The sequence below is a fragment of the Bufo bufo genome, chromosome 9 (genome assembly GCF_905171765.1).
Source record: "Bufo bufo chromosome 9, aBufBuf1.1, whole genome shotgun sequence".
In the NCBI taxonomy this organism is placed as follows: domain Eukaryota; kingdom Metazoa; phylum Chordata; class Amphibia; order Anura; family Bufonidae; genus Bufo; species Bufo bufo.
The window spans coordinates 5,552,813-5,577,071 of record NC_053397.1 but is presented as its reverse complement, the minus strand read 5'-3'; the positions used below and the strand labels follow the sequence as shown (position 1 = coordinate 5,577,071).

Below are 24,259 nucleotides of genomic sequence, written 5' to 3'. Positions count from 1 at the left end.
TGTTAGGTTTAAAGATGAGCCACATAAATCACACCACGTGTGTGCCGACACGGGCGCAAGGACAACTGTGGGGGTCATTTAGTATGTGTTATACGCTGAGTTTTGCCCAGTTTAGGTCCCAGATTTTGATGCAAAGATGTTTTGCGACAAAATCTGTGACTTTACCCCGTTCACGCCACTTTTGTGAAGTGGTGGAAAAAGGGGACGTGGCGTGGGCGGGAAAGAGAGTGGGTCCGTCTCATTCATCATTTTCCATGCCAGTTTATGGCGTGGAAAATGGCCTTAAACCACGCCAGCAAGCGAGCTGCGCCTCTACATAATGTTGGCGCATCGACAAGCAGCACAGAGGGATTAAGACCGGCGTCTAAATCGCCATTCTTTATAAATGTCCCTGACTTTTTACACCGTTCTTTATTTTCCCTTTTCCTGCCTGCGCTGCCGGATGATTGGCCTAATTTATGATGGATGAGGCGTGCAGTGATGGCCAGTTCGCATTGTTCGCCCGCGAACATAATGCGGGCTGACATCTTTTTTCACAAGTCCGGCGAGGCACAGGTAAGCCCTTACCTGCGCCGCGAGCCGGTCTGAAAACAAATGCGGTCACCGGGAGCAGGCAGTTCCGAGAACAGCCCGATGAAGGCCCCCGCTGACCGCACTTGTTTTCAGACTGGCTCGCGCACAGGCACAGGTAAGGGCTTACAGACTTGTGAAAAAAGATGGCAGCCCGCATATGTTCGCGGGCGAACTGGCCATCACTGGAGGCATGCGCCACCGGCAGTCCGTCCGTACAAGTAAGTAAATTTGTTGGGGCCGAAGTGGTAAAAACAGCGTGAAAACACCCGAGCGTAGCGGAGCTACGCTAGGGGGAGGGGCTGTCAGCTATAAAAGCTCAGCAGACCCCAGACTCTCCCTCTCTGCAGTGAGTCCATTCTAAACTACTCTCCAAGTTGTTTTGCAGATGGCGTCTCCCAATGGCGACCAGCATGGGAAATCCTCCCATAAACAGAAGCACCTAACTTGTGCCAACTGCGAGATGCCGATGCCGCACTCCTATGAATGGTGTCCTTTATGCCGTCCTCCTCCGACGCAGCCCGCGATGAGTGACATGTTCGGCTGGATGAAGGAATTCATGGGTAATTCCATTATGGAGATCAGGAGCGCCCTTTCTTCTAAGAGGCCCAGAGCTTCATCGCCAGGTCCTGCACCTATGGCTGAAGACATAATTTCGGTTGAAGACCGTTCCTCCTCCTCTTCTGATGAAGATGATGCCACTTATCTTTTTCCTGCGGAGAAGACGCAAAGACTTCTACGCTCCATCCGATCAAGGGATCATGATGTTGAGCTCCACCGTCCACCTCTAGGAGACCAAGGGCCTTTAAAGTGGATAAAGATTTAAAAAAGCTTATGTTAACTGAATGGAAGCATCCTGAAGAAGGTCCGGTTCTCACGAAGAGATTTAAACTGATGTTTCCTCTCCAGGAGTCGGAATCAGAACTGTGGATGCCGCCTCCGAAGGTCGATATAGCTAACTCCAAGTTGTCTAAGAGGACCTTAGTTCCTTCTGATGACGGGAGCAACCTTCAGGATCCATTAGATCGGAGGGCCGAGTGCACTCTGAGGCGCAGCTATTCCGCAGCTGCAGCCTTTGCTTCAGTTGCAGTTGCTTCCTCAGAAGTCGCGGAGTTTGTTCGCTCCCGCGTTCTCAGAATTCCGTCGGACCTGGAATCTGGAGTCTCCAGAACTGACATACTAGACCAGTCAAAGGCATGGCTCTCTCTTCCGCCAGTCGGCGGCCCCTATGGTTGTGTCCCTGGGTTGCCGATAACGCCTCTAAATTCAATCTGTGGGGCTTACCATATGAACCAGGAAGACTCTTTGGTTCAGAATTAGATAAGTTAATGGAGAGCCGGGCGGATAAAAAGGGGAAGTCCCTCCCCCAACAATCCTTTTGGGGCCGAAGTAGGCCCAGAAGTTCTAGAACCCAGGGCCCCCTCAAGGTCTCAGAGAGGTCAGGAGTCGTCCAGACGCGGATGGGGTCACGGTCGTGGAAAGGACCGTAAAGCAGAGCTATGACTCTCCCGCTTACCCTCCCCCATCCTCTCCAAATGGTCTGTGCGATGCTCAGAATTTCAGTTCCCCTCCGGTTGGAGGTCGCCTAAGTTTGTTTCAGCAGGCCTGGCTGCAAAATATTCCGGACCAGTGGGTCATAGAAATAATTATGTGGGGGTACAAAATAGATTTTCTGTCCCCTCCCCAAGAGAAGTTTGTTTTAACCAGAACCCTAAACCAGACCAAACAGTCTATCTTAGAGGATTCTGTCCTCCTTTATGTTCAAAAGATGGCCCTAGAGGAAGTTCCTCCTCGCGAACAAGGGCTGGGAGTATACTCCCCCGTTTTCTAGTCCCGAAGCCATTGTGTGATTGGCGCATGATCATAGACCTGCGTTACCTAAATCGCACATAGTGAAGTTCCACGGATCTTTATCTCTTAGATGCTTTTTAATATACTCAATGCCTGAATTTTTGTGACTCTTGTGAGTATATTAAAAAGCATCTAAGAGATAAAGATTGGTGGAACTTCACTATGTGCGGCGCAATTTTGTAATCCACAGGAGGAACTCGTTTGTTAGAGATTGCCCGCTGGTGGAAGGCTGTGTCATAGCTACACGAGAAGATCAATTCCAGCTTGACAACGACGTCTCCTGCTGTTCACAAGTCGTCTTATTGTCTGCTGAGGCATCCCACTCTTCTTGAAGGGCGGCCCTCAGGTCATTCAGGTTCTGGAGTACAGAGTTACGCGCCTCTACACGGCGACTCAGCTGATCCCATAGGTTTTTTTATAAGATTGAGGTCTGGAGAAAGTACAGGCCACTCAATGTGAGGTCCCAAAGTCTCCGGCAGCCGCTCCATGTGAGGTCCCCCAGTCTCCAGCAGCCGCTCCCTAATGATGGACCTTGATGAGCTGGAGCATTGTCCTCCATGAAGATGACCTTAGGCCTGTGTTGTTCCTGCAGAAGCACAATGACTGGATTCATGTTCTTCAGGTAGTCTGGGCTGTCACTGGACCATTCACAGTGTAGGGCAGTTCTGTACTGACGGGACCCACCTGCCCACACTGTGACACCGCCACCACCAAAGGCTCATCTGGTGACCACAGTGGCTGATGCAGAGCGCTCTCCATGACGTCTCCAACATCGTTGGCGGCCATCATTTCTGCTCAGCGTGAATCAACTTGAGGCCCACTGGTCCACCGCTAAATGCAGCAGAGGTAGAAAGAGAATGTGTTGGTCAGCGTGCGGTTTATTTCTCTCTGCTTTTGGCATGGCGGCGTCTTTGGTTTTATCCAGCCTTCACGTCCATCAGAATGTTTTCTCCCACATTCGCAGCCCTAATGTGACTATTCTAGGCAATGTTCTGGGTGGCTTTGTGGATATTTTAGTTTTGAAGTCACTCCCTGAATTCTACTTCCCAGTCCTGTCTCTTTAACTTCCTCTTTGGTTATTTATTATGGCAGACAGCCAAGATGGGACAACCCCTACTCTCTCAGTTAGACCATCACTCAGACCAGAGAGGGGACAGGGTGAGTGACTCCGTTAAAGCGTCACACATTGGACTGGTAGAAGCAGCGCGCTCTCCTCTGGACACCTTTATTTGGGCCTATTACTATCCCAATTCTATACCTACTATTGTCCTGGGGATTTGACATCTGAGCTCTCAGTATTAATGAAGGCTCGGAGCATCTGGTGCCCTCCCGAAATAAGCGGCATCATCGCCACCCACAAAGGGTATTTTGTACTGCACTGTGGTATTTGGTTCCTCTGGGCGGTATTTTGTGACACACTGAGGTACTTAAGACCCCGTCTATTGATGTCCCTGCCTATCTGTGCTGCCCCACCTTCTGTCAATTTGGGCCCGTACAACATAGGGGCCACATTCAGCTTTTTTTTTTTCCACTTTAGGTTCCCAGTCTACTCTGACTCCCACCATCCAGTGGGACAGCTCTGGTTGTCAGGCAGTATGTGGGCCACTATTGTGAGGGGTAAGTAGCCTGGGTAGGAAGCCCAGGTCTCAGCTGTACACAGAATGGTTAGTGACCCCGGTAGGGTCTATCGACCTCCCCAGCATCACCCCTCTCCTCACCGAAATACTGTCCATAAATGTGTGAAAACTCAATGGCGCATGCACAGTATGCTCCCTGCGCGGTGGCAGAAGGGTGGCCGTTGTCAATCCAGAGCACTTGGCAGTTGCCAGGATTGGACCTGGCCCAATGGCACCTGCCACCTAATCTCTGTACAGTCGTGGCCAAAAGTTTTGAGAATTACATAAATATTGGAAATTGGAAAAGTTGCTGCTTAAGTTTTTATAATAGCAATTTGCATCTACTCCAGAATGTTATGAAGAGTGATCAGATGAATTGCATAGTCCTTCTTTGCCATGAAAATTAACTTAATTCCAAAAAAAACTTTCCACTGCATTTCATTGCTGTCATTAAAGGACCTGCTAAGATCATTTCAGTAATCGACTTGTTAACTCAGGTGAGAATGCTGACGAGCACAAGGCTGGAGATCATTATGTCAGGCTGATTGGGTTAAAATGGCAGACTTGACATGTTAAAAGGAGGGTGATGCTTGAAATCATTGTTCTTCCATTGTTAACCATGGTGACCTGCAAAGAAACGCGTGCAGCCATCATTGCGCTGCATAAAAATGGCTTCACAGGCAAGGATATTGTGGCTACTAAGATTGCACCTCAATCAACAATTTATAGGATCATCAAGAACTTCAAGGAAAGAGGTTCAATTCTTGTTAAGAAGGCTTCAGGGCGTCCAAGAAAGTCCAGCAAGCGCCAGGATCGTCTCCTAAAGAGGATTCAGCTGCGGGATCGGAGTGCCACCAGTGCAGAGCTTGCTCAGGAATGGCAGCAGGCAGGTGTGAGCGCATCTGCACGCACAGGGAGGCCAAGACTTCTGGAAGATGGCCTGGTGTCAAGAAGGGCAGCAAAGAAGCCACTTCTCTCCAAAAAAAACATCAGGGACAGATTGATCTTCTGCAGAAAGTATGGTGAATGGACTGCTGAGGACTGGGGCAAAGTCATATTCTCCGATGAAGCCTCTTTCCGATTGTTTGGGGCATCTGGAAAAAGGCTTGTCCGGAGAAGAAAAGGTGAGCGCTACCATCAGTCCTGTGTCATGCCAACAGTAAAGCATCCTGAGACCATTCATGTGTGGGGTTGCTTCTCATCCAAGGGAGTGGGCTCACTCACAATTTTGCCCAAAAACACAGCCATGAATAAAGAATGGCACCAAAACACCCTCCAACAGCAACTTCTCCCAACAATCCAACAACAGTTTGGTGAAGAACATTGCATTTTCCAGCACGATGGAGCACCGTGCCATAAGGCAAAAGTGATAACTAAGTGGCTCGGGGACCAAAACGTTGACATTTTGGGTCCATGGCCTGGAAACTCCCCAGATCTTAATCCCATTGAGAACTTGTGGTCAATCCTCAAGAGGCGGGTGGACAAACAAAAACCCACTAATTCTGACAAACTCCAAGAAATGATGATGAAAGAATGGGTTGTATCATCAGGAATTGGCCCAGAAGTTGATTGAGAGCATGCCCAGTCGGATTGCAGAGGTCCTGAAAAGGAAGGGCCAACACTGCAAATACTGACTCTTTGCATCAATGTCATGTAATTGTCGATAAAAGCCTCTGAAACGTATGAAGTGCGAGTAATTATATTTCACTACATCACAGAAACAACTGACACAAAGATCTAAAAGCAGTTTAGCAGCAAACTTTGTGAAAACTGATATTTGTGTCATTCTCAAAACTTTTGGCCACAACTGTACACGTTGCGGGGGGCGCGGCGGGTGCTGGAGGCGCCATACGACGGGTTCTGCGAGGACCCAGCAGCTCCGGGGCCATTGACACTGACCGATGAACATTTATATGGAGGATGATTCGCCCGATCCTTACCACGTGCTGACAAGTCGTTGCTCGCATTATGTTACCATAAACATGCTCTCAGTTGTCAGCACCGTGTAAACAGGGATATACTGCCGAGACAGGGACACTGTACGGGGCGTGCGGGCGAGTCACCGATCCTTCGTCACCATACGATGACTGACACTGTACGGGGCGAGCGGGCGAGTTACCGATCCTTCGGCACCATACGATGACTGACACTGTACGGGGCGTGCGGGCGAGTTACCGATCCTTCGTCACCATACGATGACTGACACTGTACGGGGCGAGCGGGCGAGTTACCGATCCTTCGTCACCATACGATGACTGACACTGTACGGGGCGAGCGGGCGAGTTACCGATCCTTCGTCGCCATACGATGACTGCTGCCTGTGAACATCCATTAGGCCAGATAATGACCCCCTGACCACACGTCACCCGGCTGCAGAGTCAGATGGGAGGAAGGCGCAGACATGTACAGATTTGTTATTATTTTACCCCCAACCCCTTTAACATTGTTACAGTTTTTTCTCCCACATATATTTGCTACAATGTAACAGTCACCACGTAGCAGTCCGGGTCACGTGACACGGTGAGCGTCGGTCGCCTGGTTACCACAAAAGTTTCGGAAAAAGACGCGGTACAGAGTGACGTCATCCGTAGGCGACCATCTACACTAAACGGAGCCTGTGACCTGTAGCCAATAGGCGCTCCCTGGGCGGAGCCTGCGTGTCTCTAGCCAATGGGTGTACAGTAGGTGTAACCGGAAGTCGTGCAGTGAGCTCCACACGTGGGTCCGGTGCTGGCTGAGCATGTCCGGCCTGTTTATCAAGAAGAGACCGGAGGGCCCCGGGAAGAAGCGGCGGGGGGAGGTCAGTACCGGGGAAGGGGGCGGCTCGTGGCTTCTAGTGCAGAGTAGGTGGTGAACTATAAGTCCCAGCATGCCCCTGCTGAGGCAGAAGGAGCCCTAGTTCTGTCTGGAGGTTTGTATGTGCAGTGGGGCCCTATGTCTGTGCCCTGTGAGACCTCCAGACATGGCAGTCGCCAGTGGCCCCTGTGGCCCTCCTCTTGGACACGACTCTTCCCTCTGTAATGCTTCTTGTCAGCAGACACAGGGTTAACCGGTGGCGGTATATTCTTCCGGTGCGTCCATGGCGGTGTGAAGTCTGCAGCGTTTACAGCAGAGGGAATGGTCGGCATGGAAACCGATCCGCGGCACAGATATTAAATACGCATCAATTTATGTTGCAGTTTCACCGGTCGCCATAGAGGAGAATCCGTGGCGCATGCGTTGATGTCACTGCGCAGCCGCCATTGTCTTACCCAGAAAGTAGCGGTAACTGTAGACAAACCTAGGACTGAGAGGAGCAGCACTGTGTGCCCGGAGGATCGGGCAGCCGGGCGTCAGCATGTCTCCTCCGCTGTTCTCACTGTAGATGGGCAGGTGCCTGGAGGGGACCCTGTGACAATGGGGGGGGGGGGTATCCAACAGTAGCTCGCCCCTTTCTCCCTGCTGAGACCACAGGCCGGCTCGGAGAGTTGTGGATTTTCTGCCCGTGTCCCCGCCCCCTGCGCCATTGTCTGCGAGCTCCCTGTGACTTCACCTCTGTATGCGCCCCTCCCCCTCAGACTGATGTTTATTTCAGGTGAAAGATGCAGAAGCCAAAAAGAAGAAGAAGAAATCGGTGAATCTGAGGGAGGAGATCGAGAGCGACTCAGACACCGAAGTGTGAGTATTCCCCTCCCCCGCTGATCATCCTCCTCGTGGCCCCCCCCATATTGACTGTCCGTTCCCCCACACAGAGCCCCGACTCGCAGGAAGAAAGAACATGTGGAGGAGGAGCTGGAGGAGACGGCTCAGGAGAAGAAGCTGCGGCTGGCTAAGGAATACTTGCAGCAGTTGAAGGATCAAGGTGAGGCGGGCGGTGGGGTCCGCGGTGACCTGCAGGGGGGCCGGGTCTACGGGATGTCATTGGATTGTTTTGCCCCTTGTAGAGGAGGAGAGGTTGGAGGATGAGAGCGAGGACGTCATCGCCCACAGACTGCAGGAGAATGTGGTAAGTGGATGTCGGGGTGACTGGGGGTCCCTGCCGATGACTGGGGCAGTTATAATCACATTTCTTTTGTCTCGGCAGCTGGAACAGCGAGGGAAACTGCAGCGCCCTCTGGCTAAGGAGGTGAGTCCTGTTACTACCCGTGTGACGCCCATGCATGATTGTCAGCTCTTCAGCCCCTCTGAAGGCTCCACATTGTCCTCTCACGGCTGCAGCAGTGGAGATGTTCTGCTTGCTCTGAGGTTACCATAGTAGCAGTAACCTACAAGCTCTTCTATGCATGGACTTCCTGTCACATGACCTTCATGCATAGCAACAGCTTAAAAGGGTTTTCCAGGATTTTATATCTGATGACCTTATCCTTGTGAGTCTGACACCCAGGCCGCCCGCCAATCAACTGTTTTAGAAGATGCCGCGTTCCTGTGAGCGCAGTGCCGTACATTGTGTAGTGGCCCAGGCCACGTGACCAATGAATGTGTCATTACTAGCCTCAGTGCCTTTTCAAACAGCTGATCAGCGGGGGTGTCGGACCCCCACCAATCAGATACTGATGACCTATCCTGAGGTCCCAAGACAGAAAGTCCATGCATAGAAGAATAAATCTGCTGCTGCAACCATGGCAACCCCAGAGCAAGCACAACATCTAAATTGCAGAAGCAGTGAGATCAGAAGAGAAGGAAAACAAGAGGAATGTTGGAAAGTCTCCTCCATAAATGTTCCTCAGTTTACATTCTTTCCTTTTCATCTCTTTCCGCTTTAGTTGCTTCCTCCGAAACCTGCAGACATTCGTCTCTTACGGGGTCACCAAGGACCGATCACCTGCCTGGTCATCACACCAGATGATAAACATGTCTTCTCCGGATCCAAAGACTGCTCCATTATCAAATGTGAGATGTAGATATTACTGTATTATACTGGGGTTGTAATTGGGCTCCTGTGTCTAGCAGGGTACTCCCACCACATCACTGTATACTGTCAGTTCGTAAATGCATGGATAACACTCCAGAGCTGCACTCACTATTCTGCTGGTGCAGTCAATGTGCACATACATTACTTATCCTGTACTGATCCTGAGTTACATCCTGTATTATACTCCAGAGCTGCACTCACTATTCTGCTGGTGCAGTCACTGTGTGCATACATTACTTATCCTGAGTTACATCCTGTATTATACTCCAGAGCAGCACTCACTATTCTGCAGGTACAGTCACTGTGTACATACGTTACATCCTGTATTATACTCCAGAGCTGCACTCACTATTCTACAGCTTCAGTGCTTAAATCTCCCAGCATTCCCTGCTTGTTCACTGTCTGCACGTCACGTTCTCTGGTGATTTGCATTCTGGAACGTGTTGTCTTTACATCGGACTCTGTGCCGTCAGTTGATGTATGATACGCCGCCTCTTCTGCGTTCTAGGAGATCAGCTTAGCTGTTCTGTGGTTGTCTGTCTAGAGCAGGCATCCTCAAACTGCGGCCCTCCAGCAGTTGCAAAACTACAACTTCCAGCATGCCTGATCAGCTTACAGCAGGGCACTGTGGGAGTTGTAGTTTTACAACAGCTGGAGGGCCGCAGTTTGAGGATGCCTGGTCTAGAGGATTGCTGACGTTTTCCAGTATTCCAAAGACTTAATGTTGGGGAACTTAGATTGTGAGCTCCATTGGAGCCAGCGAGCAATGATGATGTCTGTAAAGTGCTGCGGAATATGTTAGCGCTATAAAGTGAGTAAATAAATAAGCAATCAGCAGAATTGTAAGTGCAGCTCTGAAGTATAAGATAGTTATGTCATGCATTTACAGAGTAATTTCTCTTTACATGTGGAACTAACCTTCATTAAGGCTTGTGAATCTGATCTAGTGGGGCAGGGTAGTCCGGATGCTGGGATCTCCACTAGCCCCAAGAGCTTCCTGTTTGTCCTGTCCATTTCTGGAATGTTCTCCTTCTCTCCAGTAAGGACAGTGGCTGGACCTTTTAATCGCTTTCACTTTGCTGATCGGATGATTTGATAGGAATATGTTTGGAGGATTCTGATCTCTCATCCTGTGTCCTGTAGGGTCCATATCTGATGGAAAGAAGGTCCAGAAAATCCTGGGGGGTCGGAAAGGCTGCGAGGACCAGCACATAGGACACACTGCCCACATCCTGTGCATGGCCCTGTCATCTGATGGCAAATATCTGGTGAGGTCTGGAGGAGGCTGAGATGATTGACCTGGGGACATTAGGACTTCTTGTGACCTGCATGTCCTTATTCCCCTTCAGGCGTCTGGAGATCGGAATAAACTGATCTTCATCTGGAACGCAGAGACCTGTCAGAACCTCCATAAGTTCCAGGGGCACCGGGACGCTGTGTCCGTAAGTAGTCGTCTCCTCCTTTCTTTCTTTTCGATGAGGCTTTTTCTTGGAGTTTCCTCATTTTTCACCCTTTGAATCTTCATAGGCGCTCTCCTTCCAGAAGGGAACTTACCAGCTGTTCAGTGCATCCCACGATCGTTCCGTCAAGGTCTGGAATGTGGCCGAGAACTCGTACATAGAGACCTTGTGAGTCCACTTTGTTTCACGGAGATCACTACCTTCCGTAGATCCTTGGGTCATTTCCACAGGATAGAATCTCATTGTTGGAGAATCCTTTTCTTTTCAGGTTTGGTCACCAGGATTGTATCACCGGCCTGGACAGTCTGAGTCGAGAGCGCTGCGTCACATCTGGGGGCAGGGACGGAACGGTGAGGGTGTGGAAAATTGTAGAGGAGACGCAGCTTGTGTTCAGCGGACATGAGTGAGTAGAGCTGTGTGCAGGAGGGGAGCCATGCTGGGACTAATTACTATGGGCTAATACTTCCTCTCAATGCTCTCTGGGCATGCTGGCAGTTATAGTGTTACCATAGATTTGATACCACTACCTTAGTTCATAGCTTGCGGAATGCATTACATTGCTTATCCTGTACTGATCCTGAGTTACATGCTGTATTATACTCCAGAGCTGCACTCACTATTCTGCTGGTGCAGTCACTGTGTACATACATTACTTATCCTGTACTGATCCTGAGTTACATCCTGTATTATACTCCAGAGCTGCACTCACTGTTCTGCTGGTGCAGTCACTGTGTACATACATTACTTATCCTGTACTGATCCTGAGATACATCCTGTATTATACTCCAGAGCTGCACTCACTATTCTGCTGGTGCAGTCACTGTATACATACATTACTTATCCTGTACTGATCCTGAGTTACATCCTGTATTATACTCCAGAGCTGCACTCACTATTCTGCTGGTGCAGTCACTGTGTACATACATTACTGTTCCTGTACTGATCCTGAGTTACATCCTGTATTATACTCCAGAGCTGCACTCGCTATTCTGCTGATGCAGTCACTGTGTACATACATTACTTATCCTGTACTGATCCTGAGATACATCCTGTATTATACTCCAGAGCTGCACTCACTATTCTGCTGGTGCAGTCACTGTATACATACATTACTTATCCTGTACTGATCCTGAGTTACACCCTGTATTATACTCCAGAGCTGCACTCACTATTCTGCTGGTGCAGTCACTGTGTACATACATTACTTATCTTGTACTGATCCTGAGTTACACCCTGTATTATACTCCAGAGCTGCACTCACTATTCTGCTGGTGCAGTCACTGTGTACATACATTACTTATCCTGTACTGATCCTGAGTTACATCCTGTATTATACTCCAGAGCTGCACTCACTATTCTGCTGGACCAGTCACTGTGTACATACATTACTTATCCTGTACTGATCCTGAGTTACATCCTGCATTATACTCCAGAGCTGCACTCACTATTCTGCTGGTGCAGTCACTGTGTACATACATTACTTATCCTGTACTGATCCTGAGTTACATCCTGTATTATACTCCAGAGCTGCACTCACTATTCTACAGCTTCAGTGCTTATCTCCCAGCATTCCCTGCTTGTTCACTGTCTGTAGTGATTTGCATTCTGGAACGTGTTGTCTTTACATCGGACTCTGTGCCGTCAGTTGGTCTATGATGCGCCGCCTCTCCTGCGTTCTAGATCAGCTTGGCTGTTGCTGGGTTCTCTGTCTAGAGGACAATTCATAGCTTGCGGGATGTGACACTAGGTTTATATGTTGATATTTGGTTTTGTGATTTCCGCTGCTTGTTCTCGTCCTTCCAGTGGATCCATAGATTGCATCCGGCTCATAAATGAAGAACATATGGTGTCCGGAGCTGATGACGGGTGAGTAACCTATGTAGCGATGGCAACTGGGCTTCCCTTCTGCATAATATTGTGGAGGCCCCAGAACCCCATATTTGTACCTCACTGTAGTAGGTGACGGCACGCTGATCCTTCCGGCTGTCGCTCTTCTCACAGGTCTCTGGCTCTATGGAACGTGTCTAAAAAGAAGCCTCTGGCACGGATGAGGTGCGCCCATGGGAGCCACGGAGAAGCCGGCCTGGAGCAGCCATATTGGGTGTCGGCCGTGGCTGCGGCTCTGAATAGCAATGTGGTTGCATCGGGTAGGGTTTTTTTTTTTTCCACCTCTTGTATATCATGTGTGTCATATGTTTGTATTGGTCTAGATCACATGTAATATTATACCATCTATATGTTCTGTCCTCGTGCTTTCCAGGGTCCCATGACGGCAACGTGCGGATCTGGCAATGCGCGGAGGGTTTCCGGGGCCTGAAACCACTTTACACGATTCCCTTGGTGAGCGTCTTATATTTAGCTCTCTGCATCTCCGCCTCCCCTTTTGTTTGGTAGACCCCCTCCTAAAATCAGGAACGGCCATTTTGTCTGTCCCCTACCCACAGGCTCGTTGAGGGTGTGACAGCTGTTACTACCGTGGTCCGCTTATATGGACACCACTGCTCTGTTCGGGGGAGGGGGGTGTTCCTCGCTTTTGGGGATTTGTGGTTGCCAGTCATTGGGTTCCCAGTGCTCCAGCATGGCTCGCCTCCCCCCTGGGAGAAATACTTGGGGTGAACTTGTTACAAGGGTTTCTGGGTTCTAGATGTTGATGGCCTATACTCAGAATAGCTTGTCCGTATCAGACTGGTGGTGGTCCGACACCCCGATCACCATCTGGTGCCAGAGAAAACCCACTGAACTGAGTCAAAAGCAGAAGCTCTGTCCACGGGGCCGTGGCCACGCTGGGTTACCATTCGGGCTGAGCTGCTGTACCCCAACACGGCCCCTACATCATGGACAGAACTTTCCGGTTCTAGCTTCATCCACTGTATTTTGTGGTGCTGACTGAATGCAGAGAACAGCAGAATATTGGGGGTCTCAGACCCCCGCAATCTGATATTAAAGGGGTAAATGGGATTTATCACGTAGAGAAAGTTACTATAACGCTCTTCCTAATGTATTGTGATTCTCCATGTCGTCTCCTTTGCTGGCTCGATTCATTTTTCCATCACATTATTCGCTGCTCGTTTCCATCGTTACAGACCACCCTGGATTCCATCATTGGTGGTCGTGCTTACACACTATAGGCAAAAGTGTCAGCCTCTCTGGTGGCAGGGACTATGGGAGCGCACATGGGCTGGTGCCTTTTCCTATATTGTGCAAGCACGACCACCGCTGATGGACTGCAAGGTGGTCATAACCATGGAAACAAGCCGTGTATAATGTGATGGAAGAATGAATCCAGCCAGCAAAGGAGGCAATATGGAGAATCACAATGCATTAGGAAGTGCCTTGTATTAACTTTCTCTGGATGATAAATGCCACTTACTGAAGTGAGAGGACCCCTTTAATATAAGATAGCAGGGGTCTGAAGTGAGAGGACCCCTTTAATATAAGATAGCAGGGGTCTGAAGTGAGAGGACCCCTTTAATATCAGATAGCAGGGGCATGAAGTGAGAGGACCCCTTTAATATCAGATAGCAGGGGTCTGAAGTGAGAGGACCCCTTTAATATCAGATAGCAGGGGTCTGAAGTGAGAGGACCCCTTTAATATCACATAGCAGGGGTCTGAAGTGAGAGGACCCCTTTAATATCACATAGCAGGGGCATGAAGTGAGAGGACCCCTTTAATATCAGATAGCAGGGGCATGAAGTGAGAGGACCCCTTTAATATCAGATAGCAGGGGTCTGAAGTGAGAGGACCCCTTTAATATCAGATAGCAGGGGTCTGAAGTGAGAGGACCCCTTTAATCTGTTCTGAGGAGAAGACATCCGTATCTAGAACCACAAATATCCCTGTACAGTTGTCGTCTCTTTATGAGTTTGCGCCGCATCCTCCACCAACACCGGATAGTGCTGCTTCCTCTTAAGGGATGAGCTGCGTATCTTTCGGGTTTAACCCCATTTTTGGGAGTGCTTTTCTGGTAACGAGCCCCTCGTCTTGTGTCCTGCGCAGGTCGGCTTTGTGAACAGTTTACAGTTTTCCAGCTCGGCGGATTTCCTGGTTGCTGGAGTTGGGCAGGAACACAGGTGAGACCCAGAACCTCCTCGTTACTAAATGGTCATTAACGTTTTTTTGTAACGTTGACTTATGTGTATCTTTTCTTTATTATTCTCTAAAGACTCGGACGATGGTGGCGATTAAAACCAGCCAAAAACGGACTCTACATCATTCCGTTCGAGAGGAGGCAGCCGCTCGCTGACGCCTCCTGACTTCTCTGCCGTCCTCACTTCTGTTACCGTTGCTGGACTGTTAAATATGCACATTTTATTGTATAAATTTTCTGAACCCGATAAACGCTGGTGTTCGTTATTCCGGGTAGTCCCATCACCCGTGTGCATTAGGGGTAGGCTTGATTCACGGAGCTGGGCCTGAGAAGGGACACTGGGGCATTTGAGGAGTTCTATGTGATTGTTTTCCATCATTAGGTCCACCGGCCCCTCTGCTGGGTAAGTACCAAGGTTTTATACTGCCGAGGGGGTCTGTTCACCGGGGTGACCGACCGACCTACAGAGATGAGCGCGCTGCCGAGTCTCTTCTCTACAGACGTGTAGTATAGAAATGTACAATTATGTTACTACATCCTCTACCTGACAAGCAAAGCGTCTGGTGACCCATAATTGCCATTAAAGAAGAAAATCCCTTTATTGTCCCTCAGGGGGGAAATTTTGGCCTAACAGCAGCGATCACATTCACAACAGGAGCAAAATAAGAGTAAAATACAAGAAAAACATAACAGAATTTACTTAAAAAATTCACTACTGGGTTTCTGGGACCAGTGGTGGTTATAAGTCCTCACCGCTGCTGGGAGGAAGGACCTCCGATAACGTCCCTTGGTGCACCTAGGATGCAGCAGTCACTGACGGAGCTCTCCAGCTCCACAACAGCTCCATCCATGGGGCGGGAGACGTTGTCTAAGTTCTTCTGTCACCACCTCCTGCACTGGGTCCAGGGGACAACCTAGGACAGAGCTGGCCTTCTTAATGAGCTCATCTAATCTCTGCTCCCCCAACAATACATAGAATATGGCCGATGCCACCACTGAGTCAAAGAAGGTCTTGAGGAGTGTCTCTGCACTCCAAAGGACCTCAGTCTGCTCTGACCCTTTTTGAAAAGAGCATCAGTGTTATGGCTCCCCCTTCGTCCTGAAGCTTGGCTACAGTGCAGTACAAGGATGTGCAACCCTTCTCCATAGACTTCAGTGGGAGCAAATATAGAGGGGGCAGTACATGCCTGTCCTGCTCTTCAACCAAGGATGAGGACTAAGGACCCCTCGTTCATCGCAATCTTAGGGGACCCACCTGATTGCCGGGTAATAAAAGTAAACAACTCCTTTAAGCTGAAGTTCTGCGTTAGTCTTAATTGTGTATATAGTGCTACTATCCTGCCTGATCTAGGCTTTAAGCTGTAAACATGCCCTCTAATGATATGACTCTGCTGTCATGTCCCAGTCTACACAATAAAGCGGACACGTGAGCATCAGATGCAGTAAATGTCCCCGTGCTGCGTTCTCTCCAGTGGGCAATGTGAGAACTGCAGGGTTTCAATATTTTTTATTTTTTTTTATGCATAGTCATAAAAATATTATTTACATCAAGTTATTAGTATAAATACTTCATTTTCTGATCACACATAACCTGCTTAGGGCCTCACTGGCAAAGTCAGGAGACGCGGACACGAGGTTGTGTGAAGATCTCACTTGTCCAGAAGCCGTTACACACCGATTTCTGTGTGGGGATCATGATTCTGAAGATATATTGACCAGCAGAGCGAGACATGTCTGAACGTCTGTCAGTCACTGTCTAAAGGCAGATGCTGGCTCCAGGCTTCATGTCATGCATGGATTACATTGGATGATGCAGATTATTATATGAAGGATCCTTCCTCCTAGATACTTCTCACCAACTAGGAACTTCTTCAGTGACATTGGGAAACTTCTCCAGTCGTACCTGCAAAGAAATCATAAGAGTCATGGGTGTGTCTGTGATGAGCGCGACTTCGGGCGGGCGGGCATACTGTCAGTGCCCCATGCCATCGATGTTGGGTCTGTCAGTGTAGTTGGCGTAGCCCAGATGACTCTGCCGTCATCATGGATTGTATGCACTTATATAGCTCTACTTTATTCCGCATTGCTTTACAGACATTAGCATCAGGCTGTCCCCAATGGGGCTCACAATCTAAGGTGTCCTTATCAGGATGTCTTTGGAGTGTGGGAGGAAACTGCAGGGGAGATCTAATTACTATGTATAAATATATCAGGGGTCAGTACAGAGATCACTCCCATCATCTATTTATCCCCAGGACTGTGACTGTGACGAGGGGACATCCTCTGCGTCTGGAGGAAAGAAGGTTTGTACACAAACATAGAAGAGGATTCTTTACGGTAAGAGCAGTGAGACTATGGACTCTTTACTGTAAGAGCAGTGAGACTATGGACTCTTTACTGTAAGAGCAGTGAGACTGTGGACTCTTTACTGTAAGAGCAGTGAGACTATGGACTCTTTACTGTAAGAGCAGTGAGACTATGGACTATTTACTGTAAGAGCAGTGAGACTATGGACTCTTTACTGTAAGAGCAGTGAGACTATGGACTCTTTACTGTAAGAGCTGTGAGACTATGGACTCTTTACTGTAAGAGCAGTGAGAATATGGACTCTATACTGTAAGAGCAGTGAGACTATGGACTCTTTACTGTAAGAGCAGTGAGACTATGGACTCTTTACTGTAAGAGCAGTGAGACTATGGACTCTTTACTGTAAGAGCAGTGAGACTATGGAGTCTTTACTGTAAGAGCAGTGAGACTATGGACTCTATACTGTAAGAGCAGTGAGACTATGGACTCTTTACTGTAAGAGCAGTGAGACTATGGACTCTTTACTGTAAGAGCAGTGAGACTATGGACTCTACTGTAAGAGCAGTGAGACTATGGACTCTTTACTGTAAGAGCAGTGAGACTATGGACTCTATACTGTAAGATCAGTGAGACTATGGACTCTATACTGTAAGAGCAGTGAGACTATGGACTCTATACTGTAAGAGCAGTGAGACTATGGACTCTATACTGTAAGAGCAGTGAGACTATGGACTCTATACTGTAAGAGCAGTGAGACTATGGACTCTTTACTGTAAGAGCAGTGAGACTATGGACTCTATACTGTAAGAGCAGTGAGACTATGGACTCTATACTGTAAGAGCGGTGAGACTATGGACTCTTTACTGTAAGAGCAGTGAGACTATGGACTCTTTACTGTAAGAGCAGTGAGACTATGGACTCTTTACTGTAAGAGCAGTTAGACTATGGATTCTTTACTGTAAGAGCAGTGAGACTATGGACTCTTTACTGTAAGAGCAGTGAGACTATGGACTCTTTACTGTAAGAGCAGTTAGACTATGGATTCTTTACTGTAAGAGCAGTGAGACTATGGACTCTATACTGTAAGAGCAGTTAGACTATGGATTCTTTACTGTAAGAGCAGTGAGACTATGGACTCTTTACTGTAAGAGCAGTGAGAATATGGACTCTCTCCCTGAGGAGGTGGTGATGGGGAGTTCACTATAAGAGTTCAGGAGGGGCCTGGATGTATTTCTGGAGTGTAATAATATTACAGGCTATAGCTACTAGAGAGGGGTCGTTGATCCAGGGAGTTATTCTGATGCCTGATTGGAGTCAGGAAGGAATTTTTTATTCCCCTAAAGTGGGGAAAATTGGCTTCTGCCTCAGTGTTTTTTTGTTTTTTTTTGCCTTCCTCTGGATCAACTTGCAGGATGACAGGCCGAACTGGATGGACAGAGGGCTTTTTTCGGCCTTATGTTACTATGTAAACATGGGGAGAACATACAAACTCCATGCAGATGTTGTCCTGGGTTGGATTCGAGCCTAGGACCCCAGCGCTGCATGGTACCAGTGCTAACCACTGAGCCGCCGTGCGCCATACATTGTGACATCTGTAATACTGGAGACTCCCTATGTGGTAGAGGGATCTTTAGACACTGGTATAAATGCTGCCTTGACACCCCCTATATCTGTGCCATATCTCCTAATCGCTTTCCATATTGTTGTGGAGCGCGGCTGATGTTATGGCTTCCCTTCCGTCCCCCCAGCAGCACAATAACGGGGTATCGCTGCGCCTCTGTAGGAGAGAGAATTATTTTTCCGATACCCTGCGCCCCCCGATTACCTGTTCTGTGTCGCACCAGCGAGGGAGCGCATTACGGCTGCGCTGCTCCCATTGAGGAAAATTGCAGCGTGCAGTATTGTGGTTTAATTTTCATGCAGGAATTGCTCATTGAAGACGATGGCTCCGTGAAAAAAGACAGCACGCAGACACATCTGTGCCTTCCGTTTTTCACTGGATGGATGTGAAAAGCGGATGCTATACTGATGCCACCCATATGGAAAAAAATGGACAAATGGAATGTAGTTGGAGACCATCTGGATTCAACCCTGAAGAAAATGATAACTTTTTAACAGAACATGGATTTTTTTTTTACATTGCCCGTCACCCCTACGTGTGCCAAGGATAAGGATATTTATCATGGAGGAACGATCGCCCTCACGCTCGCCCCTGATAATTGTCTAGTGTGAAGGTGCCATTGATTTACTCCGCAAGCAACAAACCCTCATATGTTCAGTGATCTCGTTTTTCATGAGACCAGAAATAGTAAACGGGAATATGCTGGCAACAAACTGCGGATGAATGATCACGGCTACGATCATTGCTGCATGGACATGTGAAAGAACTTCCACATTCCCTTTGTAACCCTCGCAGTGTTGGCATTTTATTCTAATAAATATTTTCTTGAGAACATAATTAGGGTCCATTCAGACGTCCGTAGTGCATTGCGGATCCGCAATACACCCGGGCGGCACCCCCATAGAACTGCCTGTTCTTGTCCGCAATTGCAGACAAGTTTAGGACATGTTCTATTTTTTTCCGGAGCCACGGACCGGAAGATCGGGGGCGCGCTCTAGAAATGCGGATGCGGAGAGCACATCGTGTACTCTCCACATCCATTCCATCCCCATAGAGAATGAATGGGTCCGCACTGCGGAATGGATGCGGACCCAGTTTTCGGACGTGTGAATGGAGCCTTATTGTAAGGAGCTGGAGTTTATATTTTGTCTGCATCTTTTCTTAAAAATGCCTTTCAGACTGGAATCGCGGTTCCTTGAGGTCAGTTGCTGAAGCTTCTCTTTGGCTCCGGCTCACAGTTGGTGGTTCTGCTCTGCTTCAGCCTGTACTTGGTGGAATACGTATTGATCCTGGAGGACTCTGAGCTATTATTTTACTACTGAACACCGTTAAGTATAGTTTTTATTTTTTTATATAAATTTCTTATTAGAGTCGAACGAATTGATTTGTCTCATTAGCCAGACTTCTATACCTATGAGGAGGGCTGTCCCCAGAGGTGAAGAATCGCTCACCTGCAGTATAATTGACACGGTGGACATCCCACCCAGCTCTGTCAATCAGACAATCTGATCCATGATCTCCTTTTAAAAATAAAAAATGACCTTTTATGGCCTGGCTGCAATTTGGGGATGCCCACCCATGTTCCTGGCTGATAGATTTGCGATGTTGAGAATCTACTATTCGCGTGTCTTCTGTTCAGGATCTCCTTGGTTCCTCACACCTTTACATGAGGCTGTATCTGCTGTAGCTGCCTCTTTTCCAATACTTTGGTAGAACGTTTGGGAAAAGTAAGATGTAATTCTTTTGTACTTTTTGAGGTCTGTCTCGTGACTTCCAAGAACGTAGAGCCATATTATGGTTGGACAACATGATATCAGTGATTTATATCGGCGAGAAGGGTGAGAACTGTCCAGGGAAGGGTCATTGCATGGAAAGAGTTAAACCTACCCCAGGCTCTGCATGTTGAAGCCTCTCTCAACAGATAATCGAGATCTAGCAGCCCTGGGAGAGTGGTGTCCAGAGATCTTCAAGCAGATCATAAGGATGTGGGAAGTGCCAGAGATCAGGCTTGTGTCGACCAGATTCCGTGTCAAGGTGGAAACCCTGTCCATCTAGTAGGGGTTCAGACTGGCCTATATTTTTCTCTTGGTTTTCTTGATATTCAGGGTATTGATAAATCGGGCAAAGACCAGGCCATGGTAATAGCCATCATACCGTTCTGGCTGAAGAGAACTTTCCCAACTCTTTTAGAGAGACGAGGTTTGTATTGAACCTTGCCCCAGTGCAGAACTCGTCAAGACCTGAAGAGATTAAACCTTCTATTACAATCTAGAGTCCTCTCCAATACAGCGATGGAGACCTTGTTACAGTGTAGGCTTTATTTCATGACGAACGCTTACACCAGGGGCAACAGCTTTGTTCAGCTTAGTCTTCTGTAGCAAGATGGTGCTTCCCCTGATGTTTATTACATGACACCTCCTCTTGCAGCACATCATGAACCCTTTTACAGACACTTCTCCAGCACTCTCCAAGCTTTTCTGGGCTGTCTGTATGGCTTCTTTCATGATATATCACTGGAGCCAGAACTTTTTATGTTTTCCGTAAAGTTCACCGAAAGCCAAATATCCCTAACTTTTTGTGAGTAGCGTATATTCCCACAGCTTCCATTTTATTGCTGAGCAAATCTTAGCCATTCTGCCGTGATGGCCTCGCATGGCCTGGTTCCCATTTCTGTGGTCGCCATCGATGGACAGTTACTGGAGTCTGTGAGATATTTCGGACCTTTTCTTCCAGAAGGGGTGTCGTCTTTTTCATTCCACGTAGGTTGCATCTCATGGTGTGGAATCTGGCAAGGACAATCTATACCGAGGGTTTCCACTGAGGTTGACACTATGGTAACTGCCTGAATGCCCAGGATATGTTTGATTATAAATTTTTTTCAATACATTATACGCTCATGATGCAATTTACCACCATCAAGACAGTTTCTAAGCACCATCCGGTCAGGTTTTTTCTTCAGAGCCTTAAAGCATCTCAGTCCAGCATTCATTGCCTGCACCTTCTTGTGGTTGTCTATAATTTTAGGGAAGTTTCACTATTGCGATACCCTGCTGGAGAAGTCTGGATCTGGCACTGCCAGAAGCTACCGCACACCTGCTGGCCCCATTCACTATAATGAGGACCGGCAAACATGGCGAGAAGCAGCCGGATGAAAACTGCTGCCTCCATATTTGCTTGGTTGCAGACGGATTTCTGCTGGTCCCCATTAGAGTGAATGGGGCCGCACAGCAATGCGTTGGTATCTGACCGTGCCGGAATGCAGAGAGATCCTCCACTTCCCGACCATAGTCTGCTCATTTGTCCCATGTAAAGGGACATTTACTGAGCTACAGGATCCGTACATAAAAGGGATCTTATCTCAAGGATCTAGGATCTCAAGGATCTTATCTCAAGGATCTAGGATCAACCAGGTCAGGAGCAGGAGGAATGGCACGCTCTTGATTTCAGAAGGCCTGACCTCCAAAGGACAGATATCATCAGAAAATCTGAGGCTCTTTGGCATCAAGGACCCAATAAGGGTCAGAGGAGAAGTAACGCCACTAGCTTGGTGGATCAAGAGATCTATTGAGAATGCCACCAGTTTGATCAGTCACTTTCCTCCTCCACTGCATAATCAACATCTTCACCCTTGATAAGAAAGTACAGGCTGGACATGATTCTCTCTGCATAGACCTGTATTTACTATGGGATATTTGGAGTCTTCTGTCCCACCTACTAACACTGCTTTGTAAGTCTCACTCATGACTGTGCTGCCGTAGGACGTCCAGGAAAAGTAAAATGTATTTACCTGACCTTTTCATTTCCTGTAGTCCGCAGGCAGCACAACTTTCCTCCATTCAATAAATTTAATATTGCCTTATAAAAATACCCCCGGCTCCTTTTCAGATTTATAGGGACACTAGACATTAAGCCCGTTACAATAACGGGCGCTAGAACAGTAGGAACAGTCTAGATTAGGCCTCTTTCACACAACTGTTTTTTTTTTTCATTTGCGGGCCGTTTTTTGCCTTCCGTACACGTTCATTAATTCTAATGGTTCCGCAAAAAAAACGGCATGTATTCTGTATGCATTCTGTATTTCCGTTTTTCCGTTCCGTTGAAACATAGAACATGTCCTATTATTGCCCGCAAATCACGTTCCGTGGCTCCCTTCAAGTCAATGGGTCCGCAAAAAAAACGGAACACATACGGAATGTACTTCGTATGTGTTTCGTATTCGTTCCGTTTTTGCGGAACCATGCAATGAAAATGTTATGCCCAGCCCAACAGAAACGCAATGGAAACAAAAAAAAAATGGAACAACGGATCCGTGAAAAACGGACCGCAAAATACTGAAAAAGCCATACGGTCGTGTGAAAGAGGCCTTAAATGGCACTGACTGGTGGCTGAGACGGCTGGCACTGACTGGTGGCTGAGACGGCTGGCACTGACTGGTGGCTGAGACTGCTGGCACTAACTGGTGGCTGAGACTGCTGGCACTAACTGGTGGCTGTGGCACTGACTGATGGCTGAGACTGATGATGTGGCTGGTGGCACTGACTGATGGCTGAAACAGCTGGCACTGACTGGTGGCTGAGACTGCTGGCAGCGGGTGCTGTCTGTGGCTGAGAGTGCTAAGACTGTGCGGCTGTGTGATGCACGAACAGTAATGGCGGCGCTCCGTGGAGAGCGCACCATAACCTGCCAGCGGCAGCGATTTGCCTGGCCGGCACGCAGGTGCGGGCGGCGTGTGGAGCGTCGTGTGATTTGTCGGTGCGTGCTGGTGGGCACGGCGCTGTTGCGTGTGGGGCGGCGGTGATTGGGCGGCACGTGCACAGTTCTATTATCGCCACACACGCACTGACACGCAGCCGTGAGCATGCACACAGGGCTTTTATTATAGTAGATATAGAGTACAGACCAAAAGTTTGGACACACCTTCTCATTCAAAGAGTTTTCTTTATTTTCATGACTATGAAGGCATCAAAACTATGAATTAACACATGTGGAATTATATACATAACAAACAAGTGTGAAACAACTGAAAATATGTCATATTCTAGGTTCTTCAAAGTAGCCACCTTTTGCTTTGATTACTGCTTTGCACACTCTTGGCATTCTCTTGATGAGCTTCAAGAGGTAGTCCCCTGAAATGGTCTTCACTTCACAGGTGTGCCCTGTCAGGTTTAATAAGTGGGATTTCTTGCCTTATAAATGGGGTTGGGACCATCAGTGGCGTTGAGGAGAAGTCAGGTGGATACACAGCTGATAGTCCTACTGAATAGACTGTTAGAATTTGTATTATGGCAAGAAAAAAGCAGCTAAGTAAAGAAAAACGAGTGGCCATCATTACTTTAAGAAATGAAGGTCAGTCAGTCAGCCGAAAAATTGGGAAAACTTTGAAAGTAAGGGCTATTTGACCATGAAGGAGAGTGATGGGGTGCTGCGCCAGATGACCTGGCCTCCACAGTCACCGGACCTGAACCCAATCGAGATGGTTTGGGGTGAGCTGGACCGCAGAGTGAAGGCAAAAGGGCCAACAAGTGCTAAGCATCTCTGGGAACTCCTTCAAGACTGTTGGAAGACCATTTCAGGGGACTACCTCTTGAAGCTCATCAAGAGAATGCCAAGAGTGTGCAAAGCAGTAATCAAAGCAAAAGGTGGCTACTTTGAAGAACCTAGAATATGACATATTTTCAGTTGTTTCACACTTGTTTGTTATGTATATAATTCCACATGTGTTAATTCATAGTTTTGATGCCTTCATAGTCATGAAAATAAAGAAAACTCTTTGAATGAGAAGTTGTGTCCAAACTTTTGGTCTGTACTGTATATCCTCTATAATAAAGTCCCTGTGTGCGTGTGCGACCGTGCGT

The 24,259-nt window shown here is 48.0% G+C and overlaps 1 protein-coding gene across 1 annotated transcript; it reads left to right on the top strand.

Annotated features, from left to right (window-relative positions):
* The first annotated feature begins 6,735 nt into the window (after nt 1-6,735).
* RRP9 (ribosomal RNA processing 9, U3 small nucleolar RNA binding protein) lies at nt 6,736-14,717 on the top strand. Its single transcript, XM_040406886.1, has 15 exons — nt 6,736-6,837; nt 7,612-7,694; nt 7,769-7,878; nt 7,961-8,022; nt 8,101-8,142; nt 8,780-8,906; nt 10,072-10,196; nt 10,278-10,370; nt 10,456-10,556; nt 10,657-10,791; nt 12,192-12,254; nt 12,390-12,535; nt 12,649-12,728; nt 14,386-14,459; nt 14,552-14,717. Exons 1-15 carry the CDS (start codon nt 6,778-6,780, stop codon nt 14,640-14,642), a joined length of 1,392 nt encoding a protein of 463 aa, XP_040262820.1. The 5' UTR covers nt 6,736-6,777; the 3' UTR covers nt 14,643-14,717.
* The last annotated feature ends 9,542 nt before the right edge of the window (nt 14,718-24,259 follow it).

Coding starts and splice junctions, on each gene's coding strand:
- RRP9 (XM_040406886.1), top strand. CDS start 6,778: ATGTCCGGCCTGTTTATCAAGAAGAGACCGGAGGGCCCCGGGAAGAAG. Junction 6,838..7,611: donor GGAAGAAGCGGCGGGGGGAG/GTCAGTACCGGG, acceptor TGTTTATTTCAG/GTGAAAGATGCAGAAGCCAA. Junction 10,557..10,656: donor AACTCGTACATAGAGACCTT/GTGAGTCCACTT, acceptor TTTTCTTTTCAG/GTTTGGTCACCAGGATTGTA.